Consider the following 18,735-nt stretch of genomic DNA (forward strand, 5'->3'; position numbering starts at 1 on the left):
ACTTCAATAGTGTGCATTATGCAAATTCACCTAGGCGTTTCTGTGAAAATTGACTTCATCTATGCTGATGATGTTGCTCAAAAAGTTCGGTGACGCATCAGCCTTTGTGAGGACGCAATTTGAGAAATCTAGGTGATTCTACAGGTCCCTATCTTCCAAGCATTGGTGCTGGTTAAGGTGGTACAGGTGAAAGACCATCATTTAGAATCCTCTAAACTGATGACTTGGAAATTGGTACCACGGTGGCCACATCCTGCATGCTAGCATGAGGGCTTGTGACCATAAATGGTAGAACATCCGTGCATAGGCTAGGACTCAAAAGATATATTCCTTCGCTGCTGTTTCTTGAAGCTGCCGGTTTGTATCAGGTTTTCATAATTTCTGATGATAGTCGATGCGTTTGGTCTACCGCCACACCTCCATGACTGATATATATTTGCAGCCTTCCTCTTGTTGGCATTTGCAGCTCGCAAAACATGGATAATGTTTTCCTTTTGCTCATTAGAGAAAGACATGGCGACTGGAATGAAACAAAACGCACCTTTAAAGATTTGCACTCACGTTGTCAATTCGCTTTTGCGGTGCTGGGTAATGTGGCAAAAAAAAAAAAACCTTCTGTGAACTTTAACTATGCTAAGACAACAGCTGTCACAGCTTTTTTTCCAACTAACACCAAACGAGACGTGTTATTTTGGCTGCGAAGCGGCAGATAAGGCACTAGCTCAATTGCGATGTTTTTCTTTATTTCCTTTATTTCGTCCTGGCTAATTCAGAAGGAGCATGTTCGAGGACGCTGCTTTACGATGCGGGTGGGAGCGCAGTCACGTGGTGTTCTCCATATTTCGCAGGGTTTATCTGTTGCAAAAAATTAGCACACAATTAATACGTCACCGAGATACCAAAGTTAGATTTGAATTAATGTTTGATGTTTTATGGCGCAAGGGCCAAGTATGGCCAAAGAGCGCCATGCACAGTTAGATGTCCCTTGGCTGTGCCTACAAATGCCTCATTGCCACTTTGATAACTAGGATAGTATGTCTTGAGTTAAATAATTAATTACAATAACCTAATTAAACCTCAGTAACGAAAAAAAAAATTACTGGAAGCTGCTCCCTTGTACTGGAAACAATATGCACTAGAGTTTCTTCGAGTAATGCATTGCTCTTTTTTAAATCTTGGTGAATGGTAGTTCATTTGGCCACCCTGTATACATTTATGATCTCTGCAAGCAAGTGACAATGCTTCTATCCCTAATAAATGTAATAAATTATTAGAAATGCTTTATTTTTCATGAGTCGTTAGCATTGTTTACTGGAAAGAGAAGCATACTGAGACACATATCATACACGTGCATTTCACATGCCGTTGATAAAAGACTCTGCTGAAGGGGTCACTGAAGTCTACAGTTTTCTTTTTCTTTTTTCAGGGTCAGAAAAGCACGCAAAGCAATTCGAAGCGAGGTGACCATACAACAACATATCCATTCTCCAGGCATAGGCTATCCATACCATTAGAAATATTTGTTAATTGGCTACCTCCTTCTCTTTCAAAAATATAATGAAATTTGTCCTGTGTATATATTTGAATATATTGCATATGTGCATAGTGTTTACAGTGCAAATTTGAAATGTTTAAGTGAGAAAATACAGATGAGGCAGCTGCCACTGGTGCTTCTAATGCGCTTGTCCTCCTATTGTCAGGATTTGCAGAAATAAAGCGAAAATATGAATTAAAAGCCATGCATGTCAGTGCCAACAATGATGTAACAAGCAATTAGCCACAATAAAATTTTAAGTGAAAAGATCGAGGCATGTCAAGAGAAACCTCAAATGATGTGGGTGAAAAAGCTCTAGGAATGACATTTCGGGTGTGTGTGGGGGGAGGGGGGAGAAGTCGGCATCGCCGCCCACCCCCCACGGAAAACTTCAGAGGGGGCTGGAGCCCTGGAGCCCCCCCCCCGTAGTCGGTACCTATGGCGCCAGGTGAACCCTTAAAAAGAATGACTGGTCATTCAGAGGCAATACCAATGCCAGTGAAAAAAGAAAAAAGGACTAACCTTGACCACTCATGCATTAAATTTTTTTACATCTTCATTTATGTTATTGAAGAAAGATCATGTATGAGCAAAGGTCGATGTAAAAAATGTTCCGGTTTGCCTGATGAAAAGAGAGGCAAATCTGCCACATTCGGGAGTCAAACTCATGACCTTGTACTTAGTGACATGACAGCAGAGCCACTGAGCCATCAACATACTAACGTGATTGAGATAAGTAGGTAGATGAGGTGTAAGAAACCACAGCAGGGGATGAGGGGACAGCCTATTTATTTTTACACCAACATTTGCAATTATTTATTTTCCCTGCCAATATAACCAATTAAATTATGTTCTGAGCAGATGCATGCTTTAGTGACTGCATAGAAAGCACTTCCTTCAGATGACCAGAAATGAAGAGAAGCGGTAAAGCATGATGCTATAATGTGTAAATGTATAAAGACAAGAAAAATTTTTAAAAAGAAATGGAAAAAAGTACACTTTCATAAAGTGGGAAGTGAGCATGGCAAGGGTTAAAGAAAAAGTCCGGGACAATAAATAAAACCCTAGAGAATCGTTACTACTCGTAGCATTGTCACTTGTAGTTGAACGGCTGGGTCAGCCGAAGGTGCTTGTGCTCCGTGAAGGGGGTCGTTCCACGAATGTTTGTGCGCAGCGGATTGAAATAGATGTCTGCAAACAGTTCTTCAAGCGGAACTTCCTTGCTGGTCTTTGACAGTTCTGTGGCTGCCTCCACTTCAGCCTTTACCTCAGACTCAACTTTCTGCAAGTAAAGCAAAAAAAAGAAAACAGAGAGAGAGAGTGGTCACTCTCTAAGCAAACTATCAAGCAAATGATGATTATTAGAATGATGAACATAACTGAAGAAGCTAAAATTTTACTGTCGCTGAAAGGAGCAATGACGTGACATGGTCAACTTGCAAACTTACTTTTTGGTTAAATGAGGGGCCAAACTTTCTTACACCTTAGAAAAAAATACTTGCAAATGTCATAGTGCTTTAAATAATTTAGTATAATAGTACTTGTTTCTATGAACCAAATTTGGCGATGTCATAACATAATGGTACAATCGCTCATTCTATTTCTTCGATCACCACGACTGCCACACAAGTGCAGTCAGACGAAAGGTGTCTAAGTCATCTCGTTTTTTTTTCTGACAAACAATGTCATTATATTTAGCCTTATCACCTACATGAAATCAACATATTCTCTATGTCGTGACATCACAATACTGCCAATAATGCCAGATCTTGCATTTTAAGACCAATTTCAGTGTGAAATAAAAGACGCCTTATAAATGTCTTCGTAGCTTTTATACTTGCCAAGTGTAGCCCTTTCGTGAGCAAGAAGCATGTGGTAGAAATACTACAAGTTAGAAAATATATGGCAGTACAAACTTCTATAAGTGCTCCTGTGTCTGAATGCAGTACAGAAAGCTATTGTGAGTCCATATATCTTCATGATACATGATAAACACAGAACATTTCACAAAATATTTCAAGGCACTGTCTTCTACCATCTGACAAATGCGAAAATACAGACATCTGTAAGAATAAGAATAACAAGGTAACAGCATTCATTTCATCAACCAAAACATTAGCTGGCAATTATTCACTAGAAAGGTAGACAAACAAATCCTACACTAACCATATGCAAGCATATTTAAACTTGTCCCAACAGGCTGTACATAACTATGTACCGCTGTTTACAAGTAATCACGCATTGCAGTACCAATTCCTTAACTCAACAATCAGTACCTTAAGCGGGATGTTCCCCACCATGGAAATGAAGAAGTCGGGTTATGTTATTTGATAATTTTAAGATGCTGCAGCCTCTCAGAATGCTGAATTGCCTATAAACTGGTGCAGAAATCTCAAGGCGGTGTCATCAGCCATCATTAATTTTTACAATTTTCTGGTTGTACTGTACTCTGCTTCATACCTAGCAGACAATGCTGTGGAAGCTACACATGCAGTGTACAGTCAACGACTGCTTATTCGAACACCGATAAATCAGACATGCTTGATTATTTTGACAGCTCTGCAGCTCCGCCACTACTCTCATAAACTTATTGTACAAGTATGACCGAAATTTCGGAAGCCTTACAGTGCACTCTGTGATAATTCAGACTCTGACTGCATGACCACATGCATATTAATATGCCCACAAAATCGAGCACAATAGCAATATGTTCATTTTGAGACATTGCCGGCATGGTCATCAGCCATGTTGCCGACATTCACGAAACCAAAACTAGCAAAGACGTATCGATCTAGTAGTTGCCAACAAGAATTCAGTGCTGCATTGATTGCACTTTCGTCTATCTGTAGCGAGAGCATGAAATTGGTCGAGATAAGTGCCTTGATTCTGTAGTGATGCTTTCCACTCAATTCTATGCCGCTGTTCCCTGTTCATGGACAGCCAGTCCCGTTGCTAACCATGTGGAGAAACTATGACAACTGATGAAGCATAAAAAAGAATAGCATAAAAGGCATTGCTATAATATTGCTGCCACGGAATGCCTTGGCCAAGGGCAAGGGCAAGCGATCTGCACACAGCAACAGGGATTGAAAAACTTGGACAGCATTCTTTTACAATCATTTTCGAAAAATACTTTCATTACTGCATGAATAGCAACGAACATCTCTATGGGTGGCAATGTTTCCACACTGTGATAAGATAGCGTGCTTGGCACAGTGACAAGAATGCCGTCGCTCGCAGGCACCAACGTTTCTTGCACTAGCCCCACAAAAGATAGTGTGCTTGACACTGTGCCTAGATGTTCCGATATGTCTTGCACTAGAGCCATGCGAAATTGAAGGTATCTCCTAAACTGACAACCCGAGAGCATAGCATACCTTTTTTGGCCACTTGTGGAATAAAGTCAATTATTTTTGGGTGAATCTGGTATTTCAGACTCCCAATAATTAAATGTTTTGGCCATCCCCATCGAGTCCGAATTGTCAGTCGGCGAATGTAGTCATAAAGGTCCCACGCCACACCTTTTGCAGTGCACGTTTTTGATCTGCGACACTCTCTATGGAATAACTACTTCCTATATTACATCTAAAACATTTAGATGCAAGGTTATGTCAAATCATGCATAATTTGTGCACCTTTGTGCTTCGAGTATATGACGTATATACCAAGTATTGTTTGCAAGCACGAACGGTGCACTGTGTGCAACTCTAATCATCTGTCACTCTACTCGGTTGACACTAAATGTGTCAGTCTACTCGTTAGGTCGTAAATAGGTTCACATCTGTGATGCATTTCATGTAATAAATATCATAATTTGCTACATAAAAGTGGGAGACTTACACTTGTACCAAAGTACATTATGCATACCTATCTATATCTTGATTTTAAATACATTAGGCACTTGTTTTTTCATCACAAATGTGACCTGTAGGAGGTCTCCCTGGCCTTCATACCACTGCCCAATATTTATGAAACAGAGCACATAGGCCTGAATTGTTGATAACAGTGACGTACTTAGCAAATGGTGTACTTACAATTCTGAAAAGAATAGTGCACTCAATTTAGCTAAGCCTGGTAGTTCTCCAGGCACTATGTGAAAAGGGGGAAAACTGTCCTTGCTTCCATAGACTCTCCAGCAACACAGCTGTTACAAAACGTACCTTTAACTCATCGCTTGTAACCAACTGTGAGCTGATGAGCTTGTCCTTGAAATGTGTGATCGGGTCCCTTGTTTGCCTCACTTCCTGCACTTCTTCTCGTGTACGATAACTGCAAACAACAGGCATCAGAACGACAAAAACAGAACAAGAATGAGTGGTTACGCCCATAGGCATGGCAGAATATATCTGGCTTGAAAGCCAGATTGCTATAGAAGTCTCTGCAGGGGTCACTTTGGAGCAATTTATTGATAAACCTATTTGGCAGATCCCATGAGAGTGCAACGGTGTAAACAACAAAACAGTGGCACTTTCCCCATTTGAAATACTTTCTTTGATTTGGCAAAACATGAAAAAAAATATGCTATCAGTTACCCAGGATTTCCTACATATGCTATATTCAGTAAAGGCCAATTGCCCTATAGATATGTACTATAAGCTATAAAAGTACATTGTAGAAGGCTAGACGCCGCAGCAAAGGGTCTGGGTTCACTTTGGCTGCCTAAGGATGAAGCAGCTACGTCAAAATGCACATGCGTTTTTGCATCATTCAGTCCCCTTAAAATCCAGCCACCATGGCCACGAATTGAGCTTGTGACTTCGTCCTGAGCAGCGCAACACCATAGTGACAAAGGTCACCATAACAGGTATTTTTGATATTAATTAACTTTAGAAAGGATGGTGCACAATGGCACGAGGACAGGAATCCATTACAAGCAGTTCACTACTCCTCTTCCTCTTCTTCCCCACCGTCATGATCATCCTCACGTCTTTATTTATGCATCATATCTGATGCTATGGGGCACAGTAAAAAAGCCAATATGTGGCTTGATGGAGAATAGCGAATATCAGTGCAACAGTAGTTATTTCACACATCAGTATCAGTGCTGAGCTTCCACTGAGTGATCACTACGTGAAGCCCTCTGGTGCACAACCAACTTTCAAGAGAGGCTCTTCCCATACCTTGTGCCAGGATCACTCATGCTGTGGCCGTAGTACCGGTAAGTTTCCACCTCCATGACCACGGGTCCCTTGCCCTTGCGGCACATGTCTACAGCATAACGGGTGGCCTCCCGCACAGCTAGCACATCCATGCCATCCACCTGGGCGGAGAGCAAAGCAATATCAGGCTGCGAGCACACCTAAGCTTGAATCTCTGTCTCGTCTCCGCTGAACAGTGGGCAGTGCCATCCCTGAACGGAAGTAGACAACTGCTCTTCCATAATGCTCCTCGGTGATTTCCGCAATGATGAACTAACTGAGAGACATCCTTCCACTTCTTGAGTAGATGCTCATAATGCCTGGTTGCCAAGTTTTCACTCGGCAATCACCAAGGATCATTACTGAAGTACACTGAACACTTCAGTTCATAGGCAGCACTGCCTTCTGCTGCTCACCAGAGCTAACAAACAGCTCCAAGTCAAGGCACACCTGGAAAGGCAAGAGAGTCAAGGCACTCCTCCGTGATCCCTGTCCCAAACTGCTTGAGGATCACCTACCTCCCACTTCAGTGTCTTCTGATTGGCATCAAAAAGTTTCAGGAATCACCACAAAGCATTAAAAAGCAAAATGGACCACTTTTGCTAATAGGGTGTGCTCCCTTCTGCTCGCCACAGTCAAGTATGAGCTTTGAGCCAAGGTAAATTTGTAAACACAGTGGTGAGCCAACAAACCGAGGCTATGACTGCACACTCACCCAGAGGCCAGGGATGTAGTCACCACGAGTGTAGTAGTCAGTAGAGGCAGCACCTCTTTGGGCGCTAGTTCCCATGGCAAAGCCATTGTTCTCACAGACGAAAATGCAGGGCAAGTCCCATAGCTTAGCCATGTTGTAGGCTTCGAAGACCTGGCCCTGGTTGGCTGCACCATCCCCATACAGCGTCAAGCAGACTCGGTCTGTGCCAAGGTACTTGTGGGCCAGAGCAATCCCAGCTCCCAGTGGGACCTTCAATGGCAAGAACAAAGTAATGCCCGCACTGAACTGTTCAAACGATACATTTAAGTACACAACTGATCCCCTCAGATCTGTTTAATCTACACACCTAAATGCATTCATGCAAGCACCTGTGCCGTTTTATTTTTTTATGCACAAATGTGCAGTTGTGCTGCTACAATTGCCTCCAATGATTAATTGTTGGGAATTCAAGACAAGATAATCATTCTTCATGGTCAAGAATCATATCAAGGGTGGACATCAGAGATCATGCAGTAGGGTTAAATACATCAACTATCTATGCTAATATAGTTAACAATCAATAGCTAATTCAGTCATAAGCTATCAATAGGTTAACTAAATTTGACCAAATAAATTTCCATTTGATAATTTTAACATATACTATGCAATTCTAGTTTATTTTTTTTATTGGCCTGGGTTGCCGCCCGGCGTATTTCTGTTTTGTAAAGGGCCCAGACACACGAGAGATATGCTATGTTTGCCTCATTTTTCTATGCGTGCATGACTTGCGAGTGAAAAATATGGAGAATGCGCCAAGGTACTACAGAGGGGAACACATTTTGCTCCAGTTGTCCCTAACGAGCTGCACTACTCGACCGCAGACAAATACTTCGGAATAAGCTCTCTCATCGTTCGTCTTTCATGGCGTAGCAGCCACAGCACTGTGCTCGTGATTGGGAGGACCATAGTTCAAATCATCTGTTTGAAAAGTTTTTCATTATTATTTTTTTCTATTTCCATTATTATATAATTTCCCCCTTTGACTTTGGAAGTAGTTGTTCTTTACCTACGATTCTCCACCAGGTCTGACAGAGAGGGTTCCCGACAAGGGGAGAGAAGTGACCTAACGTGATATGCGGTGCTATAGGTAGATGCCACTTTAGTGACCACAGATCAATGAATAATGACACACTGTTACAGTGAACATGCTGTATTGTATGCTTCCTTTTACGGACTATGTATCAGCTACTGCAATCCCATTCAGACAGAAGTTAAGCAGCGGTTCTTGCATAGTGTGCATTGCTAGCGTCTAGGGACATATAAAGCCAAGTGTATTCTTCTCAATAGTACCTAGGTGCAGTCCCAAAATTTTCCTCTCACAACTCACACATGCACATAAGTGTCAGGCAAAGGCAGCGCAGTTGTCACATGTTGCTTTCTTGAGAAAAAACTAAAGACACACTGTCACATGGCATGAATTTGGAACAAAACTACTACATATTAACATGGAGGCTAATTACATGATGTGTCTATGTATAAGCACTTATTATTCTTAATCATGTAAACATATATAACCACCCCAAAGATAGAAACAGAAAAGAAAGGAGATAAAGAAAGGAGAGCAGAAGAGGGAGTCGCACCACAATACATCATATGCAGAGCAGTGCAACCAATACAGAAAAGAATCTAGTCCCACGTCAGACGAGAATTCCAGCACAGCTTTGTGATACTCATATTGAGTTGAAGCACTTATGCCACCATCTACAAAATGCTACTCTGTACCTGTGCGCCAACAATACCGTTCCCTCCATAAAAGTCCGGACAGTAAACGTGCATCGAGCCTCCCTTGCCTCGTGAGCATCCAGGTTCTCGTCCTGCAAGAAAGTAGAACAGATTAATTTACCGGTATGTACTGTCCAGCTCTCCTCTGTGCAGTCAAACAGCATATACAATGTGAATTTGGCAATTCACATGTCACTGTAAAAGTCTAAGACATTCGCAATTAATTCCAGACAAAGCAGCTCTTAATTTTCTTCAATTATTACTGTCAATATCCAAACAAAGTCTAAATGAAACATACTGCTAGGTCACATTCACTGCCAAGAATACAAGGCACACATTAACAACTACGCAATGCAAGAATTACTAAGCATAAAGAATGGCAGACAAAGGCAATGAGTTAATATCAGTAAGATGAAAAAAAAAAGCTATCAGTTTCATCCAAAGGATTTCCATTAAACATTCCATGTGAGACAAAAAGAAAAGATGAGAAAAGCTAACAAAAAATTCTGATAACTTTTTAGTAAATACTGCATACATATAGGTCATATATGTCATACGTACTTGCTGTAAGCAAGCACATATGACAACGACAATGAAAATGATGTTTATTTTTCGCATCAGTACAGTGTAATGATACGAAGGGGCGTGTGGAAAAAGCTGTCATTTCAACAGCTTGACAAAGTCGCAGGCCCCCGCAATGGCATTCACTGCACTGACATAAACACAATCAGCCTATAAGTTCTGAGAAAAAAAAATTTGCGTAAATAACAAAAGAATGTTGTGTACAAAAACTCCAAGCATATATAATTTTACAGGAACACACAAAATACAGTCACATATTCCTACAATATGCAATCTTGTACAGAGACGGAAAAACAAAAAGCACAAGGTGTACATAATTATAAAATATATTTGTTTGATGCAGTGCAAGAATGAAAATAAAGTAAACATACTGCTACATACCAAGAACAATTTCCTGCTCGGAAACAAAGAAAAAGAAAGGAAAAATATTTAAAGAACTTCGTTTAGTTTTAAGTTAAAATGACTATGAATAGTTTTAAAGATAGTGTTCTCCAATTGAATCACTTTGCTGTTTAATCTATTTGGTAACCATGGTTCGTTATTTTGAAGCATCTGTGGTCCATATGTTGTTCTTACTATTGGTACTCTCCAGCATTTGTTTTTATGTGTCGCATATACACTTAGACCTCGTTATAATGAAACAGGATATAATGAAATAAATGAAATTTCCCTTGAAATACCCATAGCGAGCCATGTATTTAAACCCTCCTTCTAATGAAGTGAAATTGTCCTGCCAATGGATATAACAAACTAGATTCGTTTCCGAAAGATACCCAGCTGTTATGCACCGATTACATCACTTTCCGTGAGGTTCTGCACTCGTTCACTGCAGCCGTTTCAGACTCCCGCCTCCTTGTGTCGAATACACCATCGAGCAACGCTGGCCTTTTTCACTGCTGCGTATAGCTGCACACAAACAGCTCACTATAGCACCTCTCCACTGACTTCTCTCCCTTGCGCATGTCTGGCTATGCAAGCCACCCGACATTATGTGGTTACATGTGATGGTGCGAAAGATTAGTGCATTCCTTTACACTGCATGCCTGCCTGCCTGCACAGCATGCCGGACATGCAGGTGCAGCTGGGTGTGGCCTCCGAGATATCCCTGGTGCAATCTCAGGGGTCACGTCGTGCCGTGCTGCACTGCGCAGCCATGCGCCATGGCATAAAAAAATTTTCGCATTCACTTCTCTCTTTCTCTGCGGCATGGCATGCAGGCAGCCACAGCTGGGCCTGGCCTCCGGGATCTCCCCAGCACAATCTCAAGAGTCACGTCCAGGCCATGCCTGCGTGAGCTGGACCGTTCCGTGCGGTAGCGCAAACAATTTGTGCAGTCCCTTCTACGTCTCCCTGCGGCGCACCGCGTGGGCTGGCAGCTGGGCATGGCCTCCGATATCGCATTAGAACAGGTGCAATATCAGAATCCATGAGCCAAGCCAGCGTGGTTAAGTTTGCTTGCTTCCTCGATCACACAGCGAAGAGCTGTGTTGTATGCCACGTGCAACTCGACCGTGACGAGCCATGTGGAAAGTGGAAGTGAAAGACCATCACAATAGAACAGAGGGCAGCTACCTAAAAGCTGTCACGTGAGGTGCTAAGAAGTCGCGTGTCACACACGTCAAACTTTCTTTTGTTGCTTTATTCAAATTTCATTGCATGCGTGGCCATGTAGTGGTTCTGCGGGCTGCAAAGCCATATTCTTATTTCCATGTTTACAAATGTACACCCTATTGTGAATACATTGCGGTAAATGGCAATAATGGATATGACGAAGTAACGAATATAACGAAGCAACTTCAGCTCCTTCTTCAACTTTGTTATAACAAGGCTAGAGTGCACAGTGGTATTGTTTTGTAACTTGGCAAGTTGCTTATGAAAACCTGATCCAGTTTTTAACTCTTGTTTATATGCTCTACACAGTCTGTAATCGTACATTGTTGCAATTGGCATCACCCTATACCTTTAAAGAAAAAAATTCATGCACTCGAAAGTAATAGGGACATCTTCAATTACATGTAGGAACCTTTCTTGCAAGACATGAATGTTGTACAGATTTTCTTGAATGGTGATGGCCCAAAGTAAATGACAGTAATTAAGCAGAGATTGAAACAAACTGTTAAAGATAAGCATCAGAACTTTATGTGGCAGTATATGGCGACTCCGATAAACAATACAAATTGCCTTTGACAGTTTTACTGCTAAACAATCGATACGTGTATACAGGATAAGGTTTCTTGTGAGACGACATGCAATATTTTAAAGCTGGCTATGATAGCGATAGGCAAAGAATTTAGTAGAATGATTTTATGACCAACGTCTTTAGTTTTACAGTGAAATATCATAACTTTTGTTTTGTTTGTATTTAACCTAAAACTATTCTTGCATGCTCATTCATCTAATTTCAGTAGTGTTGAATTGGCTTCATCAATTCATTCATTGACCAAATTTTCTATTAGATGCTGGTATCATTACCGTAAATTATATATTTTGCCGCTAAGTTTATATTGATGATGCCAGTAACGTAAAAATTGAACAGAAAGGGGCCCAGGATGCTACCTTGTAGCACACCACAAGATATGGCAAGCAGACTAGAGAGATCCACTGTCTGGACACGGTACTGTAAATAGGATTTAATCAAGTGTGCAGCTTTGCCATGGTAGCCACAGCATAAAAATCTCTCAATTAAAAGAGAATGGCTTATATGGTCGAAGGCTTTGGTAAAGCCCACAAAAATTCACAAGACCAATTTTCCTGGTCAAATATTTCGACTAAAGTACTTTAAATAGCTGTAATCATTAGCTACGCATGATCACAGCAAACACATTTCTGAGCAAGCTACCCAAGTCAACAGAAAGAAAGGCTAAAAGTTTAGAAGTCAGCATTGGTGCAACATATGCCAAAAATTTCGTATCACACACAGAGCTATGCACCAGTCAGCATATAGTGTTTCTTCCCACCAATCAAAGCCCATAATTGTCAAACATTGACACCTCAGAATCATTGCATCTGTTATTCCTTTTTGACGTGATAGCAATTACATGGTCACTCCAGGCGCACTTTTGCCATCGCCGTGATGTTCCTCATAAAGTCCAAGGGCAATACACCATCCGCGCGAGTGGAAGCATGCAAGCATGAGCCGACAATCGCAGCTCAACCTCATGCACTCAAGGGAGGAAAGTAGGGAGGAAGCGCACTGTTTTCCGTCACAGAACCAGGGGGAGGGAAGGTATGGGAGGCATTGTACTTCATCAGCAACACGTGGTCGCACGGGGTTTATCTAGAGAGCGATCTGCTTTGGAGGCAGATCGCTCTCTAGATAAACCTATCTAGGTGGGCCAATGGCTCATAGCTTTGCGTGTGCTGTGTTCTCGCAGCTCAGTTTGCGTTGAAGCGATTGACAGAACTGAGGTCACTTCGCTCGCAGCTGCTGCCACACTCCCTCACGCCAGCATTTTGACAGCGAGCGCCCGCAATCATCAAGTGTGATATGTGCATGTTTGCCTGTGCACACCGACATCATGCTTGTTAATTAGCAAGCAAGTGTTTACAAGTTTATACGGTCGATAAAACTACCGTCTTTACTTCATATGGCTGTCTACTAATTTGCTATCATAATCGATGTTTCCGGTGTCTTCCCATCCGGTGTCTATTTCAAAATAGTTATAGCAACTAATTTACAAAAAACATGCTTGATAAATAACTACTACATGAACGAAAATGATGGCCCAATAAGGAAAAAAACTGTCATTAGCACAAAAATTTGAAACTCACCAGTTAGTTCACAGAGGACGCCAGGCATGCTCACACCTCGCAGGTAAGCCCAGCCATGTGCGCGGTACGCTGTTATGACACTGTCCCCCTTCTCAAGGACTGCCTCCATACCTACTGCACAGGCTTCCTGCACAACGATGCAAACGTAGTCACGGAGGCACTCCGCAACAAATTTTTGCAATAACACACACAAAGGGTAAAAGAATCAAGAGCTACACATGTGTCAGTCACATGTGTCAGACAAGGAATAGCTGTTTTACCCCCTGGTTCAGTGCAATTATGTGTAATCCTACGTAAAACCTGCACAAACCTGTTCAGGGGGTGGCAAATGTAGTGCTCCAGTATGCTCTAATTAAATCTTTGCTGCTGCTCTGTCTGTGACGGTATCCTTTATTTCGGACAAGGTCACCAAGTCACTGCACAACACACTCCATCTTTAGGGAAAATTCACTAACTGATTATGATGACGCTAATTATAATGATACTGTGCTCGTAATTCTGCCTTCTTTCATGTTTTCATTCTTCCTTGATGTCTTCCACATTATCTTTAAACTGCAGCTTTATGTTACCAATGCTTGCTAAAATTATCAACTTTCTTGCCAAGTACCCAACATTACTCTGTCGTCCCACATGGTTTCATCATAAATTTGCCAAACAATTTGGTGGCAGCATGCACCTCTAATCAAATATAATTCCAATCCTGTTCTCTCCTGCAGGCAATGCACTGGGTCCATTCCACAAGCAGCGGCAACACACACATAGACAAAAAGAAAGGACATTGGTACAGATATGACAACCAAGGTGGAGTAGTGCTTGCAAGTGACTACGTGTCTAAAAAAAAGAACAATCCCAAAAAGTGGTGTCAAAATATGACCTCACAAAGAATTCAAGTCATCAGCACAAGAGGGACAGGCATAGTGTAAGCAGATGGGCCACACTGAATATCAATGACAAGCACACATTGCAAAAACAAGGTTTTCTGCTTCTCGTACAGTCAATGTACTTCATACTGAAGCGTAGAGGAATTCAGGTTGATGGTCGCACGTTCCTTATTGCCATTTTATAATGCATATCTAATGCCATCAAATCCTATGATAATGCAACAACAATTGACAAGTATGCCCATATACACACACACAAAAAAAACACCACAGCTGAGAAGTAGGGCTGGTAATATTGATGAGTGATTAATCATTATGCAAAAAAGAAGTGAGGTGTACAGACAGGACACAAGAGTAGAGAAGTGGACAACACGAACGCCGACTACAGAACGCCGAACGCCGAGTAGATAGTCCGCGTTCGTGTTGTCCACTTCTCTACTTTTGTGTCCTGTCTGCATGCCTCACCTCTTTTTTGCACAATGAATCCTTACCAACTAGCCGAGCTTTCTGTCTTTCTAAGTGATTAATCGATTAAATGTATCCTGAAACACAATTAATCTTCATCAATGTTCACATTTCATTTAATTGACTTAATCGATCAGGCCTCTCTAATTTCAATTATTTGTTTTCAACAGTTTGACAGGAGTGGTGCAAAAATTTTGGAATCATACTGGAATGGCAGCACGTGAGCAGTGACTGCGCAGCTGTTTTTCCCAGTGATGCTGGGCCGATCGCTTCCCCACTCTTCCTCCACATGCCACCACGCTGCCCAAAGCTTGAAATGTCCTCACAATTCAACGCATACTACAGCAACCCAGTGGTTGATCGTCGTGCCACCCCCACTCCCCTAAAGAAGCGGCATGGCATGGGCGCCGGCTTGGAGCATGTATCTGACATAGCGATGGAGTTCGCGTCGATTCCAGCAAATCTATATTGTCCGACCATCTATTCTAGCATGCTGGTTGTGTGGCCATTCAAAGAAGATGTCAGTTTCACGCAAACATCCCAGCCAATTGACATGCCTTCACTCTGTAGAAAAGAGCCTGTGGTTTAAAACCCTAAACCAATAATTTTCTTTTCCTCTGCACATATTACAATTTCTTGCATATATCAGTTTGATGTCAGTTTCACTTTTGCCATTCTTCTCATTTCTTAACTGTACTGTACAGGGATTCACCAGTGTCACGTATATTATTTAATTCTGCCCTAAGTGCCATTTTATAACATATATTGCTTATCTTTTGAAAAGCCACTAGTGCCAGCTATGTTTAGTCTTTATAGCAGGTTAAAGATTATCCTTTATAAAATGTTTATACACTTGTGCTTCATACTTAGTTCTACCTCTCAAACATTAAAATAGGGCCCTACAAAACCAGATAACTGTGTTTCAAGTTTTCTAAAAGTGCCCAGCCAAAATTTCTTTTAATCAATTAATCGACGAAAAACTGTGCATTGAAAGCAAATAATCAAATAAAGGCTAAAATTATGAATTATTAATCATTAATCAAATAAAGAATTAATCGACCATAATCGACCAGGGTAACTTTGATCGAACTACATATTAAAATCTTCATGTCTAATTTTTTTTCCAAAGAAATATACAGGCAAGCTTACAGCATCATAATTTGCTTTGTATTGTTTTTACCCCAGGGCAATATTTGTGGGCTCAATACAAAAAGCTGAAAGGGACACCTAGTTTTCTCACTGCCCATTCTTTACCTTGGAAAGAAAACTGCCTTGCATTTTATGGCAGCCTGTCAAACAGCTGAAGTGTGCACACATGAATAGATGCAGCCAGGTGAGTGTAGTCATTGTTAAGGCTTGGCCTTGTTCAAAACTATGCGTGCACAGCACTGTCTTAATGTGAAAAAACATAGGTGACATAAGAATTAAGCTTTCACTTGCTTAAGCATCCCATTCTAATTTAGGAGTTCTTAAGCAGCATGTCATGAAATCGCAACAATGAGCTAGAGGAGATTAAGGGTTCTTCAGTGACCCTCTTTAGGCTTTCAAGCTATTGAGAGTGTATGTCTTTGGAATATTGAAATTCAGAACTAGCTTGCTGTACTGACCATCAAACTAAGCTGCTAAAAGAACATTCGAACTCCTTTAGAAGCCTAGATAACATTTAATTTTTTTTCTTCTTGCAATCCATCAAGAAAAATTTTATGCGAAATCAATTGAAACATCTACACTCTGCTAAATTACTATTTTGGCTACTAAAAAAGCCAAAACTTTGGCAGACCTAAAGTAAAATATGATTCAATGTCAATATTGGTGCTTTTAAGACATGATAGAAGTGTCTTTATGATTTTAATATATCAAGAGAAAAATTTGACAGGTATTTCAGGGCTAGCTAAAAACAGGGGGCCACTCTAGCATGTTTTACATTACAGACAGTAACCAAGCTTATTTGAGGTCTACAGATAAGCAAGACCATCCACGACTATTTCACTCTGTAATCTATTTGTGAACATGGGTCTACACACATATTTCATCCAATCCTACAAAATGAGATTATGCCTTCGCAAGTTCAGGGCCCTGAAGATAAGGTGTTGTTCAGCTCCAACAGCTGCTGCAGAATAAGCCCCCAACTGCACAGACAGTCACATATTAATATTTAATGAGAAAAATCAAATCAGAATGAAAAAGAAAGCTGGAAGATTGGCGCAAGAGATAAGTACGATAGATGTGACTATAATTTAAACTTCCCTATGCAATACAATGGTATTTTTATTGGATAGCGTCGCTAAAATTATTTTTACTTAACGAGTTCATGTTTGAAATGTGACATCCTTGTTTCATTTGCCCCTGACTGTACATGCAAAGGTCATTCAGAATACCTGTCGTATAAAGCCATATTTGGAAATGCTTTTACCTGGCCAGAATAAAGGTGGCAAAACCCTCTGATGATTTTCGATTTATACAAGCTGTTGGCTGCCGCTTCCAAGCGACGAATTGCAAACATCTGCTTGTAAAACTTCAGTCCATCTTCCCTTGTGCAGGTGACATCTGTTGATGGTCCTTTGTCTAACTTGTGTAGCTTGTATGGCTGTGAGGAGAAAGCAGAGACAACGGGTACACAACGAGCAAAGGCAAAGAGGAGGACATAACTAATAAGCATAGTTAAGAACTTAGCTTCACAAAGCTTGAATAAACTCAACCTATTGGTCATGGCTTTGTTATTGGCCAGAGATGCCGGGGTTAAAAGGCTACAGATAAGCATTTTTTGGCTTCAAAAAGTGCAAGGCAATGCCTTTTGGGAGGTGGCTAGGATTTCAGCGCCATAAAAGTACAATAAAGATTTCAGCAGAAATTATGAGAACTTCTGGCTTACGGGCAAACAAGGAGGCTATTAAATCGGCTAATACAATATGCCAAAGTGCACAGATTCCGTGCCTCAAGCAGAGGTTCAAACTGTTCGAAGTGCACTCCTCATTACCGATGTCCTCATGAGGCAGCTCTTCTCAATGTTGCGATGAAGCAACCACCAAGAGCGTTACCTATATAATCCCTTCAGTTCAGCTTCTGGGGCTTTGATGTATAACCTAATCGTACTTTGCTGGGTCAGATGTCCCTATAAACCTTCAATCGAAGACCACTTCAAGATGTTGAAGCTATGAAGCAGGAACACAAGAAACATTGAACATCACATAGGGAATATATATATATATATATATATATATATTTGCGCCATTACCTTTGTTTGAAAGGTAGCTTCTGAGGCATTTCGCTTGCTAATAACTGCGAAGATGCATCTCTGCAAGAGAAGATCAAAACAGATGAGTCATAAGGTGGTAATGTCCCAAACGCGACAGTAGCGCAATATGCCCTTCGGCAGAAGAATTTGGCAAAAATGTCATAACCGAAGTGACCACGCAGACGGGGTTAATGACGGCAGTGCTTACACACCCACAATGCGACATAGACCTTCGCGCAAACATATATATACTCACTGGTGTACAGAAATCTGGCATGACGTTGGGGTAACAAATTAGAAGGTATCATAGATCCTCTCAATAAATCAAGCGCCGTACAAATATACAACACGCTGTGTTTTAGTAAAAGCCGGCTGCCCTGCTTTCATCACGTTTACCTTGTGTCCATTGAAGACATCGGAGACGATCCTCCCCACGGAAGAGTGCATGGCTGCAGGAACGGATTGCAGATCAACATACACACATCACCTCTCCACAGAATTCCCTGATCGCCGAAGCTGCAGCAGCGCACCGATAAAGACCCGAGCACTTCGGTCCAGAAGCAAGAGCGCTTTCGGCTGCTTCTAGCTGCTGCCCGCTGCGACAACCGTAGAAGTCGCAAGGTCGGTCATACGACCCTTCGCCGCCTGGTGGT

The 18,735-nt window shown here is 41.4% G+C and overlaps 1 protein-coding gene across 2 annotated transcripts; it reads right to left on the reverse strand.

The window, feature by feature from the left end:
- Nucleotides 1–703: 703 nt before the first annotated feature.
- LOC142585229 (putative pyruvate dehydrogenase E1 component subunit alpha, mitochondrial) lies at nucleotides 704–18,675 on the reverse strand. 2 transcript variants are annotated; one of them, XM_075695821.1, is made up of 10 exons: nucleotides 18,479–18,675; nucleotides 18,083–18,142; nucleotides 17,261–17,434; nucleotides 13,502–13,628; nucleotides 9,149–9,240; nucleotides 7,388–7,636; nucleotides 6,655–6,794; nucleotides 5,695–5,803; nucleotides 2,617–2,816; nucleotides 704–855 (listed from the first exon to the last, which is right to left on the reverse strand). In XM_075695821.1, exons 1-9 carry the CDS (start codon nucleotides 18,527–18,529, stop codon nucleotides 2,628–2,630), a joined length of 1,191 nt encoding a protein of 396 aa, XP_075551936.1. In that variant the 5' UTR covers nucleotides 18,530–18,675; the 3' UTR covers nucleotides 704–855; nucleotides 2,617–2,627. The 2 variants fall into 2 exon arrangements, with proteins under 2 accessions (XP_075551936.1, XP_075551934.1); XM_075695819.1 differs by lacking the exon at nucleotides 704–855 and having other exon boundaries at nucleotides 2,309–2,816.
- Between the last annotated feature and the right edge of the window lie 60 nt (nucleotides 18,676–18,735).

The sequence above is a fragment of the Dermacentor variabilis genome, chromosome 6, assembly GCF_050947875.1.
Source record: "Dermacentor variabilis isolate Ectoservices chromosome 6, ASM5094787v1, whole genome shotgun sequence".
NCBI classification, from domain to species: domain Eukaryota; kingdom Metazoa; phylum Arthropoda; class Arachnida; order Ixodida; family Ixodidae; genus Dermacentor; species Dermacentor variabilis.

Excerpts from the sequence above, each read along its gene's own strand:
- LOC142585229 (XM_075695821.1), bottom strand. The coding sequence starts at position 18,529 with ATGCACTCTTCCGTGGGGAGGATCGTCTCCGATGTCTTCAATGGACAC. Across the intron at positions 13,629-17,260 it reads GCCACCTTTATTCTGGCCAG|GAAGCCTGTGCAGTAGGTAT; the intron begins GTAAAAGCATTT and ends ATCGTTGTGCAG. Across the intron at positions 7,637-9,148 it reads ACGGTATTGTTGGCGCACAG|GTCCCACTGGGAGCTGGGAT; the intron begins GTACAGAGTAGC and ends TTGCCATTGAAG.